A 22,836-nucleotide genomic window follows, 5' to 3' on the forward strand; every position below is an offset into this window, starting at 1 on the left:
TCAAATGGCAAGAGTCATTTCTAATCTTTGACTTTATTATATTTTGGGCATATTTTAACTGATGTTTTAAAAAGCAGCCACAAAAACGAAACAAAGAAAAATAAAGCTAGAGACAGGAAGGTGTAAGAGAGCTAAATCCTCATTTTCATTTAGAAATATGTATGCAGATCCCAGAAAAAAAAAAAAAAAGAAAAGAAAAATAAACCTGGACAATGCTCAGTGCGGTAAAGTTGCCTGTGGAACCCTTAGAAAACACAGTCTTTTAAATGTGTATTTTGTTGTTTGCAGCAATTTGACAAACTCAAACCATATTGAAAATGAACAACTGACTCAAATGAGCCAAAGCATGCCTCAGGCAACTCTGAGCTTCCCACCACTTTGGGGTTAACTCTCATCACTCCTAACATTTATGAGAGTATATGATTCTAAATAACATGGAAACGAAATCATGAATGCTACACCCAAAATAAATTACATTAGGTACAGCACCCACTTCAGCATTATTAAGCCTAGTGCTCTTCTGCAGCCTCTAATGATGTTGCATCAGACAAAAGGTATCGGAGGGGAGAGATGGGTCCTTAAGTAAGAAGGAGCTGCTAGCAGATGGTTAGGACACTAGTGGATATTACTCGGGCTGTCCTCTGCCCTTTTTCTTTTGTGTTTTAACCAGTCCTTATCTTGTGAGGAATCCTGTATCGTAATTCTTATTCTGTGCCCCTAGTCAGATCACGTGTCTATATCTTGGTTTCTGCATTTGTGAAGCCAGGAGACCTTACCCAGCAAGCTGAAGAAGAGTAATGGAAACCTTCATGCTTTGACTATGATAAAATTGTCGTCATTTATTAATGAAATCATTAGCCTTCTGTACCTTTTCCCTAACATATATGAGGCTAATAGAAGGGAGACCTGCGATTTGAAGTCAGAAAGGATTTATATATCACTCTCCTTACCTAGGGAACGCTTGTGTTAAATGAGTTATTTTAAAAATCGTTATTTCGGGGCCAGGTAAAGGAAGACTGGGAAAAGAAGAAAGGTCAGAACAATCCACCACTTTGCCCCTTTTATATCCCAAATATGCAGGGAGTTCTGAGTCCTGAGCAGGTATCAGATTTTGCTTTAGAAACACTTAGGAAGTGAAAATGATGCTGGTGGCTCTCTAAGGGCAGTGGGATCCCATTGCTGATCAGTAGGCTGAAGACTTCAGGAGGAGAGGACAAAAATAACAATTTCATCACTATCCTCTGCCGAAGCCAATCTGAGAAATTTCGCTGAAGTTGTTTTTTCATGTGAATGTCAAACATTCTAAAAAATAATGCAGCAGTAGGTACAGACAGAGGTTCCCAGAGGAGGTGTTTGTGAAAGGGAAGCCCATTCGTTGGGCTTTCTATCACAGGGCGATGGGGACGAAATAAAGGCTGGCTGCGAGTCCGCCCCTTGCAGAGCTGCCTTTGTTGCAGTGAGTATGAAGCACACGCCTTAACTTTTCCGTTACTTTGGCTTTTTTGGCTAGTGTTGCATCTTATAAGTCACAGTCTAGCTTCTCCTGTCCGTATTTTTACTGCACAGAAGGCTTCCCAATTTGCAAGCGTTTGCAGCACGGCTGGGCCCGGAGATAAAACAGAATGTGTATGTAGTACAGTATGCATTCAACTGATGCACAAGACTCTTTCCACCATATGTGCAAAGTAGTGTGCTTTTCACTCGAGGTGCCACTGCCAAAATTTCCAGGAGCACATGCATAAGTGGAGGAGAGACACCCCATACGTAATGCAGCACCAAGCCCTGCCCCACCTTGGGAGGGGACCCCTGCGCGCAGCTGCCTGAGTTCTTGTGCCCCTTCCCAGCCTGTCTCTCCCACCGTTTTCCACTTAACCTTTACACAGCGGGAACCTCATCCTGCTCTCTCAGCCTGGGCCTGTGATGCCAACCATAGTTAAGACAAGTGTGGAGTCCCAATCTCCCTTCCAGTAGGAGAGACGAGGGGCTGATTATCACTTGTGCAAATGAAGATAGCAAGACTGTGGTTAAAAAAAACGCTTCAGTTACAGAGGAATGACACAAGGGAAGAATCAGTTGATGTTTTTTTCTTCTCTGTAAACATATTGTCCTTCATCTCCTGCCAAGTGCAGCTTCCCAAGCGTTTTTATAGGAAGGTAAAGTGGGTCTGCTCTTTGTAGGTAAATCTTCTGTGGGACATTTTCCTTTATGAGAAGACAAGGAGCGAATAAAAGAATTGTACTTTCCACTCACCTCTTTGAATCTATCTTTAATCTCCTCAAATCCTTTAGCCTAAAAAAGTCAATTTAAGAAATTTTTGCTTCGATACTTGTTGTATAAAATTGAAATCTCCACCTGCTTTATGTACTGTTTGTTTGAGACATGATATTTCAGACCGGAAGTTGTCAGTGGACACACAACTCAAAATCTTTTGTTGAGTTACACTGTTGATGTTACCTGGTGGTTATAACTGCCCTGTCTTTGAATCAGGTGTGGATAACAAGTCCCAGCCCTTCTTTGTAGATGGGAAACAAAACCTCCGTGCAGCAATGTCCTGTCACTTGTCCTTTACCTCTTTCAGCCACCAGTCTGGGAGGTATGGCCCCTGTACTATGGGCTGTGCAATAGGGCGTGTCTGAAAAAGAGCAGAGATTGGTTCATGTTTAATGAGGATCCACATTAAGTGTGATAACAGTGCTATTATAATCAATCATTTTTTTGAGAGAGAGAGAGAGTCTCACTCTGTTGCCCTAGGCTAGAGTGCTGAGGGGTCACCCTACCTAACAGCAACCTCAAACTCCTGGGTTCAAGTGATCCTCCTGTCTCAGCCTCCCAAGTAGCTCGGACTATAGGCACCGACCTCAATACCTACGTATTTTTCCTATTTTTACTAGAGACAGGGTCTCACTCTTGTTCAGGCTGGTCTTGAACTCCTAAGCTCAAGTGATTCTCCCACCTTGGCTTCCCAGAGCACTAGGATTATAACGCGTCTGGCCATAATCAATCCATTGTAAATAAGTCAATATCTTAACTTCCTTGCTTGATTTTACTTGAGTTGCTTTCAGGCTTTCTCCCCCAAGATATTAACAAATAACCTTTGGCCCAGTAGAAAGTGGGATTTTTGTGCCTGTGTTTTTCATGAATGCTGAAGGATTTGCTGCTCTTGACTGTATTCACAACCCAGAGGCTCTTTGTGTGACACCATACCTTTCCTGACAAGTGGATCTGGGGAATTCCTTCCTGTCAAGGATACATTTGGAATGGTGGGGCTCTTGGATTGCAGCATTACCCTTTGCACCTGGGGGCGTCTGGTGGAAGATGATGTGGACAGTGATGGAAAGATGCATGGGAAAGATGGCACATGGAAATCTGGGTGGGTGGAGAGACAGCTGTGCCAGGTGGCGCTCTGTGAGAGGTAAGGGTGATGTATTCTGGAAAGGTCAGGGACAGGAAATGGACGTTGAGCTGCCTAAGAAACCTGTCCATGGTGGGAGTGGCTCTGTTGGAATCGCCATTGCTAAATGAGAGGGACCAAAGGAGAAATATCCTGCATTTTATAAAATTCATGGTAGAACAGGAGAGGCTTCTTGCAGCCTTGGAGAGTATCCTTGGCTGAGGAGAAGCCCCGTCAGAGCCTCCCCTTAAAGCCTGTGCTTTGGATGACACATCATCACTTTGCACTTTGGAGCTCAATTCTCATTCATTGGGTAATTGGTTATTTCAACACAAACTGTGACTAAGGAACATGATTACACACCTGTCAGCCATATGACGGGCAAGAGAACTGTCTGTGAGTGGAGGAACCGGCCTCGTTTCTGCCTGGGTCTCCGTGGAGTCTTTTCCATCAAAGATGTCATTTTTCATTTTTACCTTGAAACGAGACAGACATTATAGCTGCTGCCTTGTCTGTATCATTTATAGGCATTGCTGCCACAGATGCTAATCTAAACTAATACAATTTCATTTTGATTATATCCTTGTGGGCATCAGATCCTAGAGCACAGGAAGGCAGGACGTGGTATAAAGAAACCAAAGAGCATAACATTGTATGGTACCTGTGGAGCAGCTTCCTGCAACCAGGGAAGGGGTGGGGAGAAATAGAATTAAGATGTTTTGCACCAGGAGGACATTTTACTGTAAGATAAAATAAATCAGTAAAATAAAAGAAAGCTTTGCAGGTTGCACAGCTGACTAAGGGAGGAGGGTTCTTACTTATGCAGAAGAAATTACCAGGTGATGAAGAATTATGTCTAAGGATTATAAATAAGACATGATATGTCAGAAAGATAAGAATGAACACATTAAAAAAAAAAAAAACCAAACCTCAAAGACGGCAATTTTGAACTGAATTCTGAAATGAATAGGGACCTAATAAATTCTGCAGTATTTAGTGAAAAAGAAAAGCCCTAGCCTTTTGAGTAAGAAAATAATACCCGCTAATTTGGACACTTTTTGAAAATGGTGAGCCAAATATCAGATTGTTCTGGAATTCTCCCACGTTTATTTTCTCTGCTTCCCTCTGTCTTTGGTGAGGATATTCAGCTTGGGAAGAGTGTGCAGATTGCAACGTATGTGTGCCCAAGCTCTGCTGAACACTTAAATCAGCAAACGATAAAGGTGTCCTCTGTTATTGAGTTAGAAACAAAATTTGTACAGGGCAAAGTTAGTAGCTGGAAAATAAGGAATAAAAAGTGTCCATGTGAAGGATGATCATGGGTCTAGCACTAAAATCTTGGATGAGTTCTTTGATCAAGAGGTGGGGTGGAGGCTGTGAAGTCCGCATAGAGCGATTCCCATGGACCCTGTGCTGCTCACCTGGAAGCCTCTCAGTAGGTGTGGAGATGCTGCTCAGGAAACCTGCAAAGCGGGGAAAGATAAAAAGAAAGCAGAACGATGACTTAGTTGCAGGAACCAAAACAGGTGGTCAGATGGTGGAAAAGAGAGATAAGTGGGCAGTAAGTATCATAGTTGTGTAGATGTTGGCTGATGAGTGGGTGTGTTTATGAGTTTTTAAATTCCTCAAACCTTCCCCAGTGTCTTCTGATTGGCATTTGACCACTGAGCATATTGTCATAGCTTCCTGAAAGCTAATTTTAATGAAGGCTTTAATGATAAGACAGGACACTGAGTCCATATTGCCTTCTTGCCAGCTGAGTTTTTGTCTCAAGAAAAGAAGGCAGATTTGTGAAATTTGTGTAACTGTCATATACTGAGTACTTATTCTGTGGCAGGCATTGTGTAGGGCACTGTGCCAGATATTGTGTGACGGATTGGCTCTTTTAATCCTTGCAACCAATTTCTAAATGGGATGTTCACCCTCCCCCATTTCACTGGTGTTCAGGTCCTCCCTCCCCCCATCAGTGGTGGCATCAGGAATCAAACTCAGGTTGCCATGGCACCAAATGGTTCTCCTCACCCCTTTCTGTGCTAGGGTCCTCAACACAGTGGCACTTGGGATGCTAAGCCTTTAAGAATTTGCTCTCATGGCTCGGCACCGGTGGCTCAAGTGGCTAAGGTGCCAGCCACATACACCTAAGGTGGTGGGTTCGAATCCAGCCCAGTCCCACCAAAGAACAATGATGGGTGCAATCAAAAAATAGCTGGGCGTTGTGGTGGGCACCTGTGGTCCCAGCTACTTGGGAGGTGGAGGCAGAAGACTCGCTTGAGCCCAGGAGTTGGAGGTTGCTGTGAGCTGTGATGCCACAGCACTCTACCCAGGGGGATAGCTTGAGGCTCTGTCTCCAAAAAAAAAAAAGAGCTAAAAAAAAAAAGAAGAATTTGCTCTCACGCATTCTTGCATTTTACTTCTTTATAATTCTTGTCTGCTTACAAGAACATTTCCTACTTCTTGCCTTTTATAGTTTGCTTTTATTTACCTTTAAAAATTATAATTTTTTAAAACTTTAAATTTTAAATAGGATATTAATATATGATATTTCACTCTCTAAATTGTGTATGGATAGACCTTGGCAAGGGGCCATTTGCTTTACAGCCCTTATACTGAACTTAAAAAATATATAATGTGTTGAATACATAGACTCATTACAGTTCATTTTATTATTATTATTATTTTTTGAGACAGAGTCTTAAGGTGTCACTCTAGGTAGAGTGCCGTGGTGTCACAGCTCACAGCAACCTCAAACTCTTGGGTGTAAGTGATTCTCTTGCCTCAGCCTCCCAAGTATCTGGTACTACAGGCGCCCACCACAATGCCTGGCTATTTTTGTTGTTGTTGTTGCAGTTGTCATTGTTGTTTTAGCTGACCTGGGCTGAGTTCGAACCTGCCAGCCTTGGTGGATGTGGCTGGAGCCCTACCCACTGAGCTATGGGCACCACCCTACAGTCCATTTTTAATGCTTGGTTATTCAGTTACCTACTACTGCCGGGCATAGACTACATGCTCAATAAATGATGAGCAAATGAGTGAAGGCATGTGGGCCTACGAGAAGTGCCCTTGCTCCTGCTGTGTGCTTTTTGTAAGGTCACAGTGCCACAAACTGTGGCTTGGCATAAAGTAGCATATCCTGTAGTTTATGGAAGTGGGCAAGACATTTTTGAAATTCAGAGGTAAAGGTACCTTAAGGCAAAGAAATGAATGAAATTTATTTATTACACTGGAGTACTTTGTGTGTAAACCCTGCTTGTTTTTATTAATAAAGGATGGTTAATATTGTTAATAATTTTTCAAGTGATAATTCTTATTCCTCTTCTAGTATTTTCCTCTATTTAGTATTTTCTTTTAGTATATGATTAGGAGAGAACCACAGGAAGAAGTTTATGAATCTAGAATCCTATGTCCTTGAAAGCATCTCTCCTCCTCTCCGTTCCCTCCCTCCCCTTTCCTTACCTTCTCACCTCACCTCACAGGGTCTTGCTATGTTATCAGGCTGGTCTCAAACTCCTGGCCTCAAGTGATCCTCTTGGCCTCCCAAAGTGTGGGGATTGCAGGTGTGAGCCACCGCACCCTGGCTGAAAACATGTCTTAATTTATCTAGGAACCTGAAAAAAGATTTGAGCTCTTACTCTCACCTTGATTCATTAAAGATTCCATACTCTTTAGTTTGTGGAGTATGCAAGTGTTACTGAAATGTAAGAGATTTCAAAACAAATAGGCTTCCTTGCGAGAAGTCTGTGGCCTTCAGGGACGTCTCCTTCCCTGTCCCTGTGCCCCCATGCAGGGTTTCTCATGATGATGCATGGCACTCCTCACACCACTTCTGTTTCCATCTGTAGTCCCTGATCTTGCCCCTCTGTCCCATAGCTCAAGGACAGATCACTTGAGGAGCCGTTTCTGTCGGTCCTGGTGGATCTGAGTTGGGGCCCTCTCAGGCCCTTGATGCGGGGCTGGCCCCCTCGACCATGCTTATATTTGAGCTGCGTTGGGCACCGTAAAGGGGAGCGACTAGAGGGCAAGTTTTCCCTGTCTCCCATGAGGACCCATAGGGACATGCACATTTGTGGTGCCAAATGGAAAGAGGGTGGCAAGGGGGCTTCATACTGCTTACTAGACTGTTCCGCCTTCTAGTAATGGCTGCAGTTTCTTCTGTGGAGCAGCCAGTGCGGTGAGGGAGCCTGGAGCCTGGAGCCTGCCCCTGCCGTCCTGACAGCTGCGGTCAGAGCCCAGTTTTGTCTTTCTCAGCTCTTTGGCCTTAGACAAGTAACTTGACTTCTCCACATTTCAGTTTCCTCACTGGCGAAGTGGAGGGTGCACAGTAATGGAGACTTCCTAAAGGTCTGGGAAAGTTTAATGAGCCAAAGTCTGTAGAATGCTTAGCGCAGCGTCTGGCACCGAATAATCATTAGATCTTATCATTATTGTCAAAGTGACTTCTTTGTCAAGTTTTCTCCTTTTGTTCCTGATGACAGCTGCCAGGAAGCAGTCACTGAGTTGGAAGTTTGTAGAAGTGGGGATGCCCTCCTCAGTCTCTGGTCCGGGAGCCTCCTTTGAGTGGGGTTCCTGGTCATCTCTGGGATGCCATGTAGGGCAGCACTGGGCAGCTGAGATACCAGAGTTGAGAGAAATTGGCACAGTTTAGAGATTTGGGTTATTAGAAAGGGTTGGTGAGGGAAAGAATGGAGCAGACAGAAGGAGCCAGGCTGCTGACTGGGCAGGCAGAGCCCCACGTTACTGTCCCCAGCTGACACTGGGGAAGGAGAGGAGGTGGAAACCCAGGCCACCTTTTATCTTTCCTCACCTGGGCTTTGACCCCCAAATATACCTCCTGGAGATATAATAATAGTTACTAGTAATAATAATAGAGAGGGTGACAGAGGAGCGAGAACACCTAAAGATCCAGAAATGGATCTTGACTTGATCCTCAGCTGTGGGCTTCAACAGTCCTGTCCCTAAACCCCAGGCACATTCTGCTGAAATGATCATCCCCTGTTTAAACATGCAGCAGTTCTACCCTCTAGCACTTCCACTCTTCATCTGCAGAGTGACTGGGATTTAAAGCTAAGACTCCAGAGAGTGTCATTTGAGCAGAGGGTGTTGCGTACGAAGCCCCCTTGCCACACTCTTTGCATTTGGCACCACAGGAGGTAGATTGGGTGGGGTTTGGGAACAGTTTGATTTAGACTTTTTTCCTTTTTAAGCCTGATGGTGCCTCTGCAAACAGTTCCGGTGGCACATGGATTGAAATTGAAGCCATCAGGAGGACCATCCAATTCAGAATCAGATTTGGACTTCACTCTCTGAAAGACCCTGGGGAAAAGTCAAAGGATGTGTTACCCCATCTTTCCCTTTGCCTGCACTCACTGGCTTAAACCACAGTGCCACTCACTACATGTTGGTCAGAACATTTGTGTGGGTAGTGCACGGTATCCCAGTCTTGGGATATCTTCTTCATGTTCAGGCTGATTTTTGATTTTTACTAACATTGTATAATACTCACATTTATTTCTTCCTAAAGAAATCTTTTAGGCAAATTGAACTGGGCACACCATTTCATAATGCTTATTCTAAACCTTCTGTGACTATCCAGAGTGAGCACCAGAGTGACAGGACTATGGCCATATCCAAAGGGGATATGTCCAAGGGGGACAGCAGACTCCGGCCAGCCAAATACATAGATCAGAGGGCCCAAGACAAGGCCAGTGTCCGCATGAGGGTTGAGATCTGGGAGTCATAGCTAGAAGTGGGCTCAAAGATAGAGTTGTAGGGAACCAGTGACAAGAGTGTAGGGTGATGGCTGAGAACAGCCTTGGAGAATCTGTAGGCCTGCTGTCCTGGCTGGGCACATAGGGAAGGGGTGGGCTGAGGCTTAGCATTGAAAGTGGCCTGAGAATTTATAGGCAACCCATTTGTGTCTAGACCCCGATTATGCAGGTAGGAGATAGGAATGTTAGGTTGGTTTGAGTGCTGAGCCCTTTCTAGAAATAACAACTGTGACATCATGTCTTCGGCAAGTAGTGCTCATAGTATAGAATTTATAGTCCTTGACCTCAGAATTAATAATAATTCAAGGACACCATTTGTTTGAATTTGTGACTCACGGTTGTCCAGGACCACCCTCACTAGTGTATGCCCTTAGTCCTATTTCTTCCAAAAATAGTGAGAGACGTGACTGACTCACCCACATCCACTCACGTGTTTTCTGGTGTCTATCTCCCCTTTGCCAAGACCTGTACAAGTGTGATGTGGCAGGTTGTGGTGAAGGGTGTGTTCTGTGACTGTGACACAGAGCCCCCTAACTTACCCCGGACGTGCCCTGAAACTCTGGTGTTGTGCTCCCACCAAGTAAGCTAATTGGCCGTCAGCCTGTTCAGGGCTGTATCATGGTATCTCTGTGTCATTGTATCTCTGTTTTAATCATTCCTAGGAGTGGAGGGCATTGTGGGTGGAGCAGAGGCCGGCCTGCTGGCCTTGAGCACTCCCTGTGCCCCACCTTGAACAATCAAGGTGCAGGTAGGTTTCTCAGCAGGGAGGTCCCGGGACTCACTTTCACCTGTTCACCCAAGGATAGCCACTGCTTTGATGCTGACTCATGTTAACCAAAGTCACAATAATGGGGTGCCAGGAATAAGGGAGATAACACAATTGCCCCTTGTAGCCTGCACAGCATTATACATAGAACTATGTGTGTGTGTGTGTATATATATATATATATATATATGTATATAAAATCACTGATGATGCTTTTAGAAATTCACCAAGGAAATTATTAAAGGATCTGAGCAGCAGAGTGAGTTCTGCCGGAAAAGTCTTTTCTGGAATTGAGGGACCTGGGTGTCATAATCAATGAGCTGAAGTCTATTTGATAAGAGTCAGGTTAAAGAAGTTGGCTTAAGGATTAATTTTATAAATTTTGAAGGACCCTCAGGCTGTGCCAAAGACCCTCTGGCACGTGCTGCCCCTGCCTCTCTTTTCCTGGGCTCTTTGCAGACCCCTTTCCTCACCCCTTCACTTCTGTTATATTTGTTATTAAATACCCTCTTTTCCTAATTTTTCTGGTATGTTCAATCTTGGAATACTAAACCCAAAGAATTATGAAGACTTCCCTTAATAATATATTTAAAAGATTTAATGACACCAGTATTTTCAACTGATAAGCTTTATAATAACACAGGGGCTGTGAATCTTCAGGGTGTCATAGGGATTCTGGAGCCAGACTGCCTAGTGTTGAATCCTGGTTCCATTACTTGTTAGTTGTGTGATTTTGTGTAAACCGCATAACCTCTCTGTGTCCCCATTTCCTCCTTTATAAAACGGAGATAACGATAGTAACTACTTACTAAGTCTTTTTTTTTGGTATGTGTTATGCATGTGTATTAAATGGGTTAATACATACAAAGCACTTAAAACCTTAGAATCGTGTCTGGTGTGCACCTAAGAGCTGTGGAAATGTTAGTTGTTGTTATTAGTCCCTAATACTTTCAAAGCAATGTCCTGATCCAGTGGAGAGTGTTCCGTAACCCCCTTAGAGGCTGGTTATTTCTGGGCAGACATCCTGTAGGGAGGGTATCTCCTCTATAATGTCAGGATCCTTTTCCAGCCTTAGCGATGGGGTCTGGGAATCTCTTTCCAGCCCTTGTCTGTTTCACGTTTTCTCTGATTTCTGAGACCCATCAGGAGGTCTGTGATATGAGCCCATCCCTTATGCCAAGTGATTTCAGACAACAAGAATTAAAGAACTACCCCAAATGCCTAGATTAGGCCAATTATTTTAGCATTTTATGTGTGCCAGCCAGTAGCAAAGTGGAGGCAGTTGCTTTTCCCTGCCTTTTGTTTCCTCTTACAGGTCCCTGGGTAGTAGATGCAAATGAATAGCAAGAAAACCAAAAGGCAGGCAGTGGGCAGAGTGTGTGTGGGGGTGGAGGGGGTGAGGGAGGGCACAGTCGAGGAGCCTGGGTAATCCAGTGTGGATTAAGGGTTCCAGGATAATCAGAAGCTGCCTGGGGCGTGATGGTGGTGTGACCTTAGCAGTGAATAAGAAAGCAGCGGGCTATGTGCCCCTAGCTGCTGGGCCTTACCTGCAGACACTTTGAAATAGCCATTCTTACCAAACAAAGACATGCAGGGGACCTGACCAGGAACAATACCAGATAAATACAGAAGGGTGACTGGTCCAGTAAAGGAAAGATAGAGTTAAAAATAAAAAGTAAAAACAAGGACTTTCAGAACCACTTAGCAACCACTCTGATTATTCCAGACACAGTTGTAATGTGCTGGGATGAGCATGATATATTTTAGTTCATGGGGAAGCTGTATTTCAGGCTGATGGGGATCTGTTGCCGTAACTGTCATGCAGTCCATTAGGGCCCCCGAGGAAGGGCAGCCATTAATCAGGCAGAAGATCAGCCCGGTAGCCTCACACGCGCCCAGCGCGGAGGGGCTCTGCCCTGACACCATTTAAAGAGATGCTCATGGAGGCCATAAACACGATCTGATTCCCATTATCTTCATGTTGCATATTTGTTACCATTATTCTTTGAAGACTCCAAGTTGGATATTAAAAATTTATGATATATAAATAAAGGTTTGTATGGAGTGAAAAAATAGCGGCAGCAGATAAGTCCATGTCATCCATCAAAGGTGCGTGAGCTGTCAGGGGAGACTGGAGAGGTGCAGAGAAAGCCGTCTGCTTGCCAGTTAAGGAGGATGGAGAATTAGGAGGAACTTCGCTGGGAAACAGCTTCTCTTTCAGCCTACATGCTAAATGGGAACTTACACACATTTTGTTAAAAAAACACAGTGAACCAGCACCACTGCGAGACTCCCCCTAGATAGTCTTTGATGAGCAGATGGAAGGGAGGGCAAGGGATCTTGATGCAAAGGTTAGTAGTGTGAATTTAGCAGGTGCCGGGGTCCAGAGATCCTTGTTTCTGGGCTCCTGCAGTAGCATCCGACAAAAGAGCCTTATGCCAGGTGGGAGTCCGCTGTCCGGAAGAGAGCTCTCCTCCCCAGCTGCATGCTCAAACCCTGTCGAGAGCCACACAACTCTCTGCACCCCATTCAGGGACTTGCATATTTGCATAGAAACAACTCATATTTTAGGGATATCTGTTTGTAGAGGTAAGCAGTTCCAGTAGAGAAAAACAGAATGATGTAGTCCTTGGCTGAAAGGACAATGGAGGGTTAATGAATCCAGTCAGCATATTTACAAAGTTGTTTGTTGTATAGGGTACTCTGCCCAGCGTCCTGGAGGATGGTCTCTGCCTTCAAGGAGTTTCCAGTCTGGTAGATAAGAAGTGCATCGTAACCAAGATCAGTTACACCTAGGGGACTTGAGGACAAGCTGAGATATTAGAAATAGGGAGCAAGATAGCTGGTTGTTTAATCTAGGAATGGCCTTTTGGAGATGAGAATTTGCTAGGCAAAGACTGGAGAATCATGTAGGGGAGAAGTGGAGGAGTGAAAAACGTGGGGCCAAAGATTATTGGCCAAAGTTCAAACTGAGTATAAGATCAGCAGTGAGGCTAAGACTCTAGTATCAAACCCATAGGAGGGACAGGTATGGGGCAGAAGTGCATGGCATAGTCAGTGAAGGGCTAGGTGTGAGGCAGGTGTGATCCGACAGCTCTGGCAGAGCCCTACTGAGACGCAGGTATGGAGAAAACTCCTGAGGTTCAGAAACACAGCAGTACTATGCTTACTGGGGTTAAAGCATAGGAACCCTGTCTTCCTTTTTTTTTTTTCTTTGGAGATGGAGTTATGCTCTGTTGTCTGAGCTGGGGTTCAGCAGCATCACACGACCTCACAGCAACCTCAAACTCCTGGAATCAAGCGATCCTCCTGCCTCAGCCTCCTGAGTAGCTGGGACTACAGGTGCATGTCACCACGCCTGGATAATTTCTTGCTCTTGCTCAGGCAGAACCCATTCATTTATTCAGTCACTCACTCATTCATGGAGCCTTTATATTATGCCAGACACTAGTCCAGGATGTGAACATTTGAAGCTGAACAGAACACAGTTTCCACACTCAAGGACCTCACTGATTCATGGAGGAGGCAAACACACTTATGGTCATAATACAATGTGGTACTCAGATGGAATGGAAATGTATACAGAACAGGGGGCACAGAGCTCTGGTTAGGGCCAGGAGAGAGTTTGTAGATGGCTTCCTAAATGAGCCACAGTCTGGAGGAGGCATAAAGAAGGCACATGCATGAGAATGTCCCAGAAGTGAGGAGAGATGGAATCTAGTTTTACCCTAAGAAAATGGGAGTAAAGGACCAGAAACCCAGTTGCAGGGAACTGGGATTCAGGCCAGAGGGTTTGGGCCACTGAGATGCAAACAACTGTGTGTAACTCCAGAGACAGCAGGGAGCTACAGCAAAGACCTGCTGGTGTCACTCCCAGATGAACAGAACTTCCAGGTGTCTGGTCATTGAAGACAAAGAAGCAGGGCTGCTGACCTTTAGGTCAAGTTCACAAGGTTGTTCACAGCATACTGAAAAGCTGTGTGTGAACTATGGCTGCTATTTTTTCCTCTCTGAGCTTCCTCAAGAGAGGAATGTGTATGCATTGAGAAGGGGGTGGGGTAGGTCAGAAATGGGATGTCATAAAATGAAATTCTAAAAGTTTTCAGAAGTTGTTCCCCATGCTTTTACCTTGAATTTCTATTATTGCTAGTTGAAAAAAATCAGTTATGAAATATAAAATTGGTGTTCCCTTTTTTCTCTCTGAGTCTTCATCTATAAACTCAGTCCCACAACTTTGAGATGCAGTATTTTGGATGTTCCCAAGTCTCGTAATGACACCACCTGTGCTAGCTGCCACGTGCTACATCTGCAGCGGCACTGGGGGGATAAGTCGGGAAGCTCCGCAGCGCTCTCTCCACCTCCAATTCTGGCAGTCTTTTCTTATTTTCAAAAGAAATCCAGAAATCACAATGACCCAGGCGTAAACTCCCATTTGTCACAGGGAAGGCATGAACTCTGAAGCTTAATTATCTTTCCACTTAAATGGCAACAGCATTAACCTTTACACTGAGTCAGAAATATCACACTTATTTGGGGTAGGCAGGAGAAACGGGTTCTAGAACATTCTATCTTTTCTAAAGGCATTCTCCAGAGAAGAAAGAACCCTGATCTTGATCAAATATGCATGTGGTACCAAGACTGCGGCCCGAAAGAAGTGAATTATTTGAAGGAGAACTAAAGTTGGCTGTATTGTAAGAATCAAAAGAGGTGAATTAGTGATGATTTGCAGGGAAAGAGGTAAAATAGAAGGTTTGTTCAAGCCAGAGGTTTTTGAAGTAGAGAGGCAATTAGTCTAAATTTCACACACGACTTGAAAATGGATACATGACTGTCAGCAAGATGGGGAAATCCCCTTTCAGTTTAATTGTGAAAGATTTTTATTTTCGTTCCTCTTAAAATGAAGGTTTCTTAGAATAATAGGTCAAAAATCCACCTTTAGTCTGACAATCAATCACATTTGGAGTAAAACCCAAAAAAGAAAAAATAGTCTTCCATTTGCTTCTCCCTGTCGCTGGCATAAATATCTGGCACATTAGTCAGAAGAAAGCTGTTGAGAACAAGACACAAGGAGTTAGTCAGTCATGAAGCGTCCTGACGTGCCTTCTTCTGTCAGAACTTGTCACTCCAGAGCAAAGGCAGACAGAAATACAGTTCTTTTGGCCCTGGTGGATACCAAGAGCTGGCAGTGGGGTGGTCCACTCTGAGACAGGCAATTCAAGCATGCATTGTCTGTAGTGAATTTAAGAAAAATAAAACCAGCTCAAAGTCAGTCTGCCTTATGGTATTACCAAGAGATGGTGATTCTGAACAATTTTTGTGACACATACTTCTCCTTGTAGAGGTGGTCACCTTCCTCTGTCCATCCCCCTTGTTAAGCCATTATCTGGAACCCCAAATGGGAAAGATTGGCTTCCATATGCAAGAGGTTATAAAATATTCTAAAATGATTCTCTGTGTAGGGTAAGGAAGGTCCTGTGGATTTTGCCACTAAGTTGCTGTGAATGATAAAGCTCATTCCTACAGAGAGCTTACTGGGCACCAGGCAGGGGCTGGAGCTGAAGACACATGGCGGGAGACTAGACACCATCCCTGCCCTTAGGAAGCTGGAGAAGATGCCCTTAGGAGAAACGTAAATCACTCCAGTGATTGCAAGGCTGCAACGGTATAAAGCCTAAGAGAGGACACAGCAGAGATATTTGCCTTGGTTAGAGAATTTCAGGAGGCCTTTTGGGGCAAGCAATATAGTAGTTCTTCCAAGATTATTTGTCATACAGGAGACTAAGAAACAGACAAATAATGAGAATGTTTGCCCACAAGCAGCAATTTGTGTGATCTCTTGAATCTTTAGGATAAGACCCACCTTTAGGATAAGACCACATTCTGTAGGTTGAGTAGCCCTTACCCTAAAATGTGTGTAAGAATGAGAGATGTTCTGGATTTTGGAATATTTACGTTATAGGTATTTACCAGTTGAACATCCCAAATCTGAAAATTCAAAATCCAAAATACTCCAATGAACATTTCCCCCAATGAGCATTTTCGTGGATCATCATGTTAGTGCTCAAAAAGTTTGTATTTTGAGGCACTTTGGATTGTAGAGTTTGGGATTTGGAATGCTCAGTCCTGGCATTGCACATTGGTCACTCCAGTGGACCTGGGACCTGCTTAGAAGACAACCTGCTGGCTGTGGCAAGGACCTGGTAGATACCTGTAGGTTCCCTCCTAAGAGTGGAGGTTCTTAGCCCTGCTTGCACATTACAATCACCCGAGAGCTTTCTAAAAAATTTGACACTAGGCTCGGCGCCTGTGACTTGAGTGGCTGGGGCGCTGGCTACATGCACCTAAGGTGGCGGGTTCAAGTCCAGCCCAGGCCTGCCAAACAACAATGACGGCTGCAACCAAAGGATGGCCAGGCGTTGTGGCAGGCGCCTGTGGTCCCAGCTGCTTGGGAGGTGGAGGCAGGAGACTCGCTTGACCCCAGGAGTTGGAGGTTGCTGTGAGCTGTGATGCCACGGCACTCTAACCGAGGGGGACAGCTTGAGGCTCTGTCTCAAAGAAAAAAAAAATTGACACTAAAACTAAAACAAAAAAGCCACAGGGTATCTTTGAACCAATTAAATCAGAATCTTGGAAAGGTACATGTTTGTGCGTGGGGGGTGAGTCTGGCATCGGTATGTTAAAAAACTACCCCAGATGAATCTAACATGCAGCCAGGGTAGAGAATTACTGCCTTTGATGAATGCATTTAATTCTACCTCATCTTGTAATAGTAATTTAAAGCTACACGTTGAACACTTCAGAATGCAGAGGGGATTGCTCTGGTGAAGGGTGTGTGAGTGCTTAGTCGTGGGCACACGTACACACGGGGGTGACGGTCTGGGGGCTCTTTGCTCTTTGTATCCTTTGCATTTCTGTGGCAGGTGGTGGCAATGCAGCAAGAGTCTGGAGGATGGAATTTCTTGGACTCTGGAGTCAGGCTGGGTGTCAGAGGGCAGCCCATTCCCAGGGAATTGGGAGTTTGATGTGAGGTGAACATAAGGGTCCAATAAAGAAGCACATTTCCGGCTTTCTCTCTCCATTTCCTAGTGTCCCCAAGCCCCCTCTCCTTTCTCTTCCACCGCTGCTTTATTTAACCTCATAAATTATGAGGTTTTATACGAAATCTACAGCTTCTTTGAGGAAGCACATTTAAACCTTAGATAATGGGATTTTTTTTTGTCCTTTAAACACATAAAAAAACATTGTGTGCACCTTACATGTAAGTGGAATGAATGTATTTTTGCCACTAATGTTGAAAATATCCCTAGGCATCTGGTGTGTATGAATGTGTATACATAGTACATGCATAATAAACATATTCCACCTTATGAATATTTATACACAAGATACATATATATTGAATATAGACATACATATGTAAATAGTAGCCCTTGCAAACTATATGCAAAGTGTGTTTCCAAGCATATGCATCATAGTGCATCAGGAATATAAGAAAACTACTACCAACGTTAGCATATTTTGAGGTGGCATTTTCTACAGAGCTGTTTATGATAGGGTCTAGTTACTATCCGTGTGTGGGATTTTTCCATCCCTTAAGGCCATGGGCATGGCAGAGTGAGAAAATGACAGAGACGTGGTCCTGTCTTTCAGAGACCTTTACCTCATGGAATGACTTAACATTTTGAATGAAGAATCTAATATGGTCACTGCCCACTGGCATCTTACTGCTTTCTTAGGACTGACTTTTATTTATAGGCTTCCCTGCTACGATTACCAGTTGGTATTTAAAATGGGTCCCATTTGGGGGCTGGGTGTGGTGGCTCACACCTGTAATCCCAGCACTCTGGGAGGCCAAGGCGGGTGGATTGCTTGAGCTCAGGAGTTTGAGACCAGCCTGAATAAGAGCAAGACCCTGTCACTACTAAAAATAGAAAAACTAGACAGGCTTTGTGGCCAGTGCCTGTAGTCCCAGCCTCTTGAGAGGTTGAGGTAAAGGGATCACTTGAGCCCAAGAGTTTGAGGTTGCTGTGAGCTATGAAGTCACGGCACTCTGCCCAGGGCATAGAGTGAGAGTGTCTCAAAACATAAAAATAAAATGGGTCCCATTTGAGCTGTATTTGCTTCAACCCTGATGTCACTGCAGAGTAGTGACTATGCAGGAGGAAGAAACATCACAGGTCCCAGTGCTGTGATAGCCACTGGACATGAACAACACACTTTCTTTTTCCTGCGTCACATCTAGCCAATTCTATAACTGCATTTTTATTTCGATCTTAGTGTGGGGGGGGGGAAGGCACAATAAAAAGGCACCAAACCCCAGAGATGTTCATAAATCTCAAAAATGAAACGGAAACAGAGCAATTTCTTTTCCCCACAAACTTTTTGTAATCCAAATATTATTGACCATGACACTCCACTTCCAAATTCCATCTTCCTTCCCTCCCTGGGATGAGTAGCAGAAGCCTTTATTAGACACAAACAATGCATTCTAAACCGTACAAACCGTGGATCCCTTTATAAAATGACAATCCCCAGTATGGCCTGGGAGCTCTGAGTGACACCCGTCAGGGCAGATTTGGGTCCTTTAAAGGAAAAACAATACATAAGCGTTGTCATCGCGATGCCACAGAGTATGCTCATTGTTTTCTCCCCCTCAGTCCATACATCACAACAGGTAGTTCTCAGCTGTTCCCCTGGTGCCAGACATACATTTTATGTAAAGAGACAGCAGACAGAACTACCTGCTGCTTCCTGTGCGGCTCTCCCTGTGTTTCTCTCCTTTTTCCTACTTCACTGGGGCTTTTTAAAATCAGCTGGCAGGGAGCCAGGAGCTCATCATTTTAATGCAGTGTAAAATGGAATATGCATAATTATATGCAAGCCATATGTGAGGGAGACAGCTCAGCTGTGAATTTCAGGAGGCCAGGAAAGAGAGAGCAGTTAGGGCTAAGATGAGATGAGAGCAGAGCGGAGTGCAAGTGTCACCCAAATGAATGGTTTAATGAGTGTGCTGCAGACACGCCCCCTTTCACCTACCTCTGCCTCTCTCCCACTCCATACCACACACTGAGGGAGATTAGGGAGAGGAGACGGGATGCCAGCGGTATTGCTAATGAGTTCTGTTAATGTCACCATTTAAACTTCAGCTTTCTTAATTAACAGTGTAGATCAAAATAACCAGTAACTTTTAATGCAGCTTCATGATTAAATCTGTATTTATACTACATGTGATTGGAAAATCATTGTTCTTACTAGATCATCACTCCTTGTAGATCTTTATTTAAAAACAGAGGGGAATCAGTTTGTCTCTGATAGTATTACAATGCAAAATATAACTATGCAAATTGCTTTTCTTATGGCCTTGCTATTAGAATTTTTTAAGTGGATTATCTAGAGATTGCTTAAGCATGCCAGAAAGTTTAAACATGTATGTATGTCATATAATCCTAACTGTGCAATGAACATGTGCACCAGCAGACTAAAGTGGTGATAATTTCCAACAAAAATGTTTGATTTTGGTTTGCTTCGTATTGTTTTAACTATTACACCACAATAAATTTGCATGTTCAAACTAAACAATGTAAAGAAAAATAAATCCCAGATTTTGATATCTAAAAGGTGTACTGCGTATTTAAACAAAACTTCTTGATAATGTTGTTATTTCTGGATTCCCATTTGTTTAATGATCTGAGCTGTTATGCTTTTAGCTTTTTCTTCTTCCATTATTTGTAAGTCCCTAAATAGGCCATTATATTTCCCTTCAGGCTAGAGATGAAGATGGACATGCTGAAAATTTTCCCCAGCAGCACTATGCTAAGGAAACTCCAAGGCTTGCCTTCAAGAATAACTGCGAACTACTTGTAAGAATAACATACTTACAACAAGTCTAGAATGTTACTTTAGCACAGTGAAAACAGTTTTTGAAAGGGTTTGTTCATTATTACATAATTTATGAAATAGTATAATTTTTCTGTATAGAGTTCTAAATGCTAATTCTGATATCACTGAATATTCATTATAAGATCTCAAATTGTTTGCAAATCTTTTATATCTGATTATAGAGCTTGAATGGCCCTGTTTTTATTAGTTTGTTTTGTATGGTAGTTTGTAAGCAGCCACTTGGAGAATGGCTAGTAACGTTAAAAATATAAAGACAGTTGATATGTGTAGCTTGGAAGAAAACCCGACCCTACCCTCACCCCTCTTCCTATATCCTAATTGTACACTATTTTAGGAGACACCTTTGTAATATCTTGTTCTGCTAGGAAAGATAGCAGAGTTGACACGCAGTACTCCCTTTAGAATTCAAGCATTCTTCTCTCTGTTGCCAAACTCAACCGTCTCTCCTATGTAGAAGGAGTCAAAGCAGTGACAGGATGGGAGGATGTTTGTGAGTCGTGAGAGAGGATATCAGCTGTGACAGAAACTCTGTTCCAACCCAGGGTTAATTTGCTGTTCATTTTAGCATTTACAGCGAGACAAGATGAAAAGCAAGCAGGAATGCCTATTATATTTCTATTAAATGAATCTGTTGGGACCTAATGTTCTTGATTAGCTTTTGAAAATGAGTGCTCTGCAATGCATTTTCTGTTTACCTAAAGTAAACAGAGAATGAATTGTCATTTATTTAGTGATTCAAACACTGCTTTTGAAAATGAAGCTTTATGAGGGATCTAGCTATGTTGTCCCTAAATGTTCTTTTCTTTTCAATTGCATTAAAGCAAAACATTTGCTCCAAACTAAATGAAACCACTCAAAGAGAATGAGGATGCATAGTTGTTACATTTCAAGGTAGTCTAATTTATGTTTAGTTTTTTGGCTGAATACAGTACAGCTTTGCCAGGTCTCTGCATTAGGAAATCCCACATACAGCAGTCTTTGGATTTAGCTCTGATACCAACTGTTCATTAAAAACAATGTCCAAAGAGCAGGAGAGGAGAGAAAAAAACAGCTCTTACCCATTCTAGCTAGTTATGTGTTGACAGAGATTCTCCTGCCCCTCTCCACACTCTGCACAGCTACAATGGCATTACTCTGGGCATATAGTCCTTTGACCAACCAATCCCCAGGCAAATATGCTGCTTATAAATGCACATTTTTCCTCGAAAATTTAACTTACCTTATATTTTATCTCGGAACTCTTAAACTCCCAGACCTGCTAGCATTACCTATTCTGGGGAAACCCTTTTTGCTCATTTCAGCTTTGATGTTTCTCTATTACTATTGTTATCCAGCAGAAGAGCATAGGGGCCATTTATGCTATGTTTCGGAATCAGAATGCTTTGGGGAATAGCTTACTTCTTTTTGCAGAAACTGTTCAAAGTAATATGCTTTTGTTTAATTTTTTTCTATTTGTTAGAAAAATGAACATTCTTGAGTCCTGATTGTGGTCAGTTCATACCAGAAGAAGTAAAACGTACATGTGAACGTCTTTTACAGCTATCTTTAGAGAAAATAGATGTTTCATCATTGCTGCGCTTAAGCGCAATGCTGTATTGGTGGGAGTCTTGAGAGATTTGGTACAGTTTTTGTCCTTCTAGTCACTGTTAGAAATGCTTCCTTTTGGTCAACATACTTTCTTGTGATCAAAGAAACAGGAGAATAAAGACAAAACGTGAGCTTATTTCTCCAAGGAGAAATTTTATCTTATTTTTTTTCAGCTGTAAGAAAAGTGATGTCGTTTGGCTGGTTATGAAGCCTTGAGAAGTTATGCTTCTATATGAAAAAGACTTGTTCATTCATAAGAGAGAAATAGGAAGTCCTTGGAGTTTTCTTAGCACAGCTTAGAGCAGATTTTTAAAGAATCTGTCAGAGAAGACTGCAAGCTCTGCTCCAAAGTGCTTTTTTAGCTTAAGGCTGGTTCTGCCATCTTTTTGCATGGTTTGCTGCAGCAAAAGCAGCAGCCGGTTTAGAAACTGTGGGAGCTCTACAGGGGAGAAAACAATGAGGGTACGGGATGCTTCTGGGCTCCCGGATGAAGCCTGGTCCTCGGGGCCACAGGCACTGACAGAAAGTACCCTGGCCAGGTAGGCTGGACATTGCCTCGACTTTTTTACTGAATCTAGTGTCTTTGCCTGCAGCCTCATCTTCCTCCCCCGCCCGCCTCTGCTTCTTGGAAGAGGGAGAACTATTAAGTAACCCAAACAAAAGCAAAGTAAAATCGATGCCTGGAATACACAAGTATGTGTAATCAGAAGGCACTGACAAAGAAAGCATTGGCTGATAGGGAAATCTGCTGTGCAACTGTAGATTTCCTGTAGGGTATTGATTTTTCCATTTAAATTCCAAACTGTGATATGTGCCTTCACACTTAATGTACAACACAGATGACTAGATATTTAGCTTGATGGCCAAGATTCCTTAGTTGGTAGTGGTGCAGCAGTTTCCTTATGCTTTTTATTAATTTTGAACATGCAAGGCTGTCAAGATGAGTGACATTAGATAAAACAAGTACCATTCGATATATCACGATTCAGTTTGGCCCTACCTACCCCTTCAAAGATAGGTGCATGCATGTGTACACACTCAAACAGGGTATTTTGCTGGTATTTCTAAGCTTATCACCAGAGGAAACAATTTTTGATAAAAGAAAATATAGGAAATTTATATTGTATTAGCACTATAGTGACATGGTTTACAAGAGCCAGGCAAAGAGAATATTTAGAGCCAGCCATGGGTTAGCTCTTACCCCCAATTACAACACCATTGGTAGTCCCTTTATCATTATTGTCTAATTCTTTTTTTTTTTTTTTTTTTGGTCGGGGCTGGGTTTGAACCCGCCACCTCTGGCATATGGGGCCGGCACCCTACTCCTTTGAGCCAGGCGCCGCCCCCATTATTGCCTAATTCTTTTGGGACTGGAAGGCTTCATTCCCCCTATGAAAATGTTCATATCACTGGCAGAGGTTGGGCTC

General features: G+C 43.3%; 1 protein-coding gene across 1 annotated transcript in view; it reads left to right on the forward strand.

Annotated features, from left to right (window-relative positions):
• Positions 1-22,836, forward strand: part of SOBP (sine oculis binding protein homolog) — a 147,317-nt gene that overhangs the window by 77,923 nt on the left and 46,558 nt on the right. Inside the window, 1 exon segment of the mRNA XM_023513267.1 lies at positions 19,687-19,782. Within this exon segment, the coding sequence (XP_023369035.1) occupies positions 19,687-19,782 (96 nt within the window).

Source organism: Otolemur garnettii, unplaced genomic scaffold, assembly GCF_000181295.1.
Source record: "Otolemur garnettii isolate 467f Iridium unplaced genomic scaffold, OtoGar3 scaffold00002, whole genome shotgun sequence".
Classification (NCBI taxonomy): domain Eukaryota; kingdom Metazoa; phylum Chordata; class Mammalia; order Primates; family Galagidae; genus Otolemur; species Otolemur garnettii.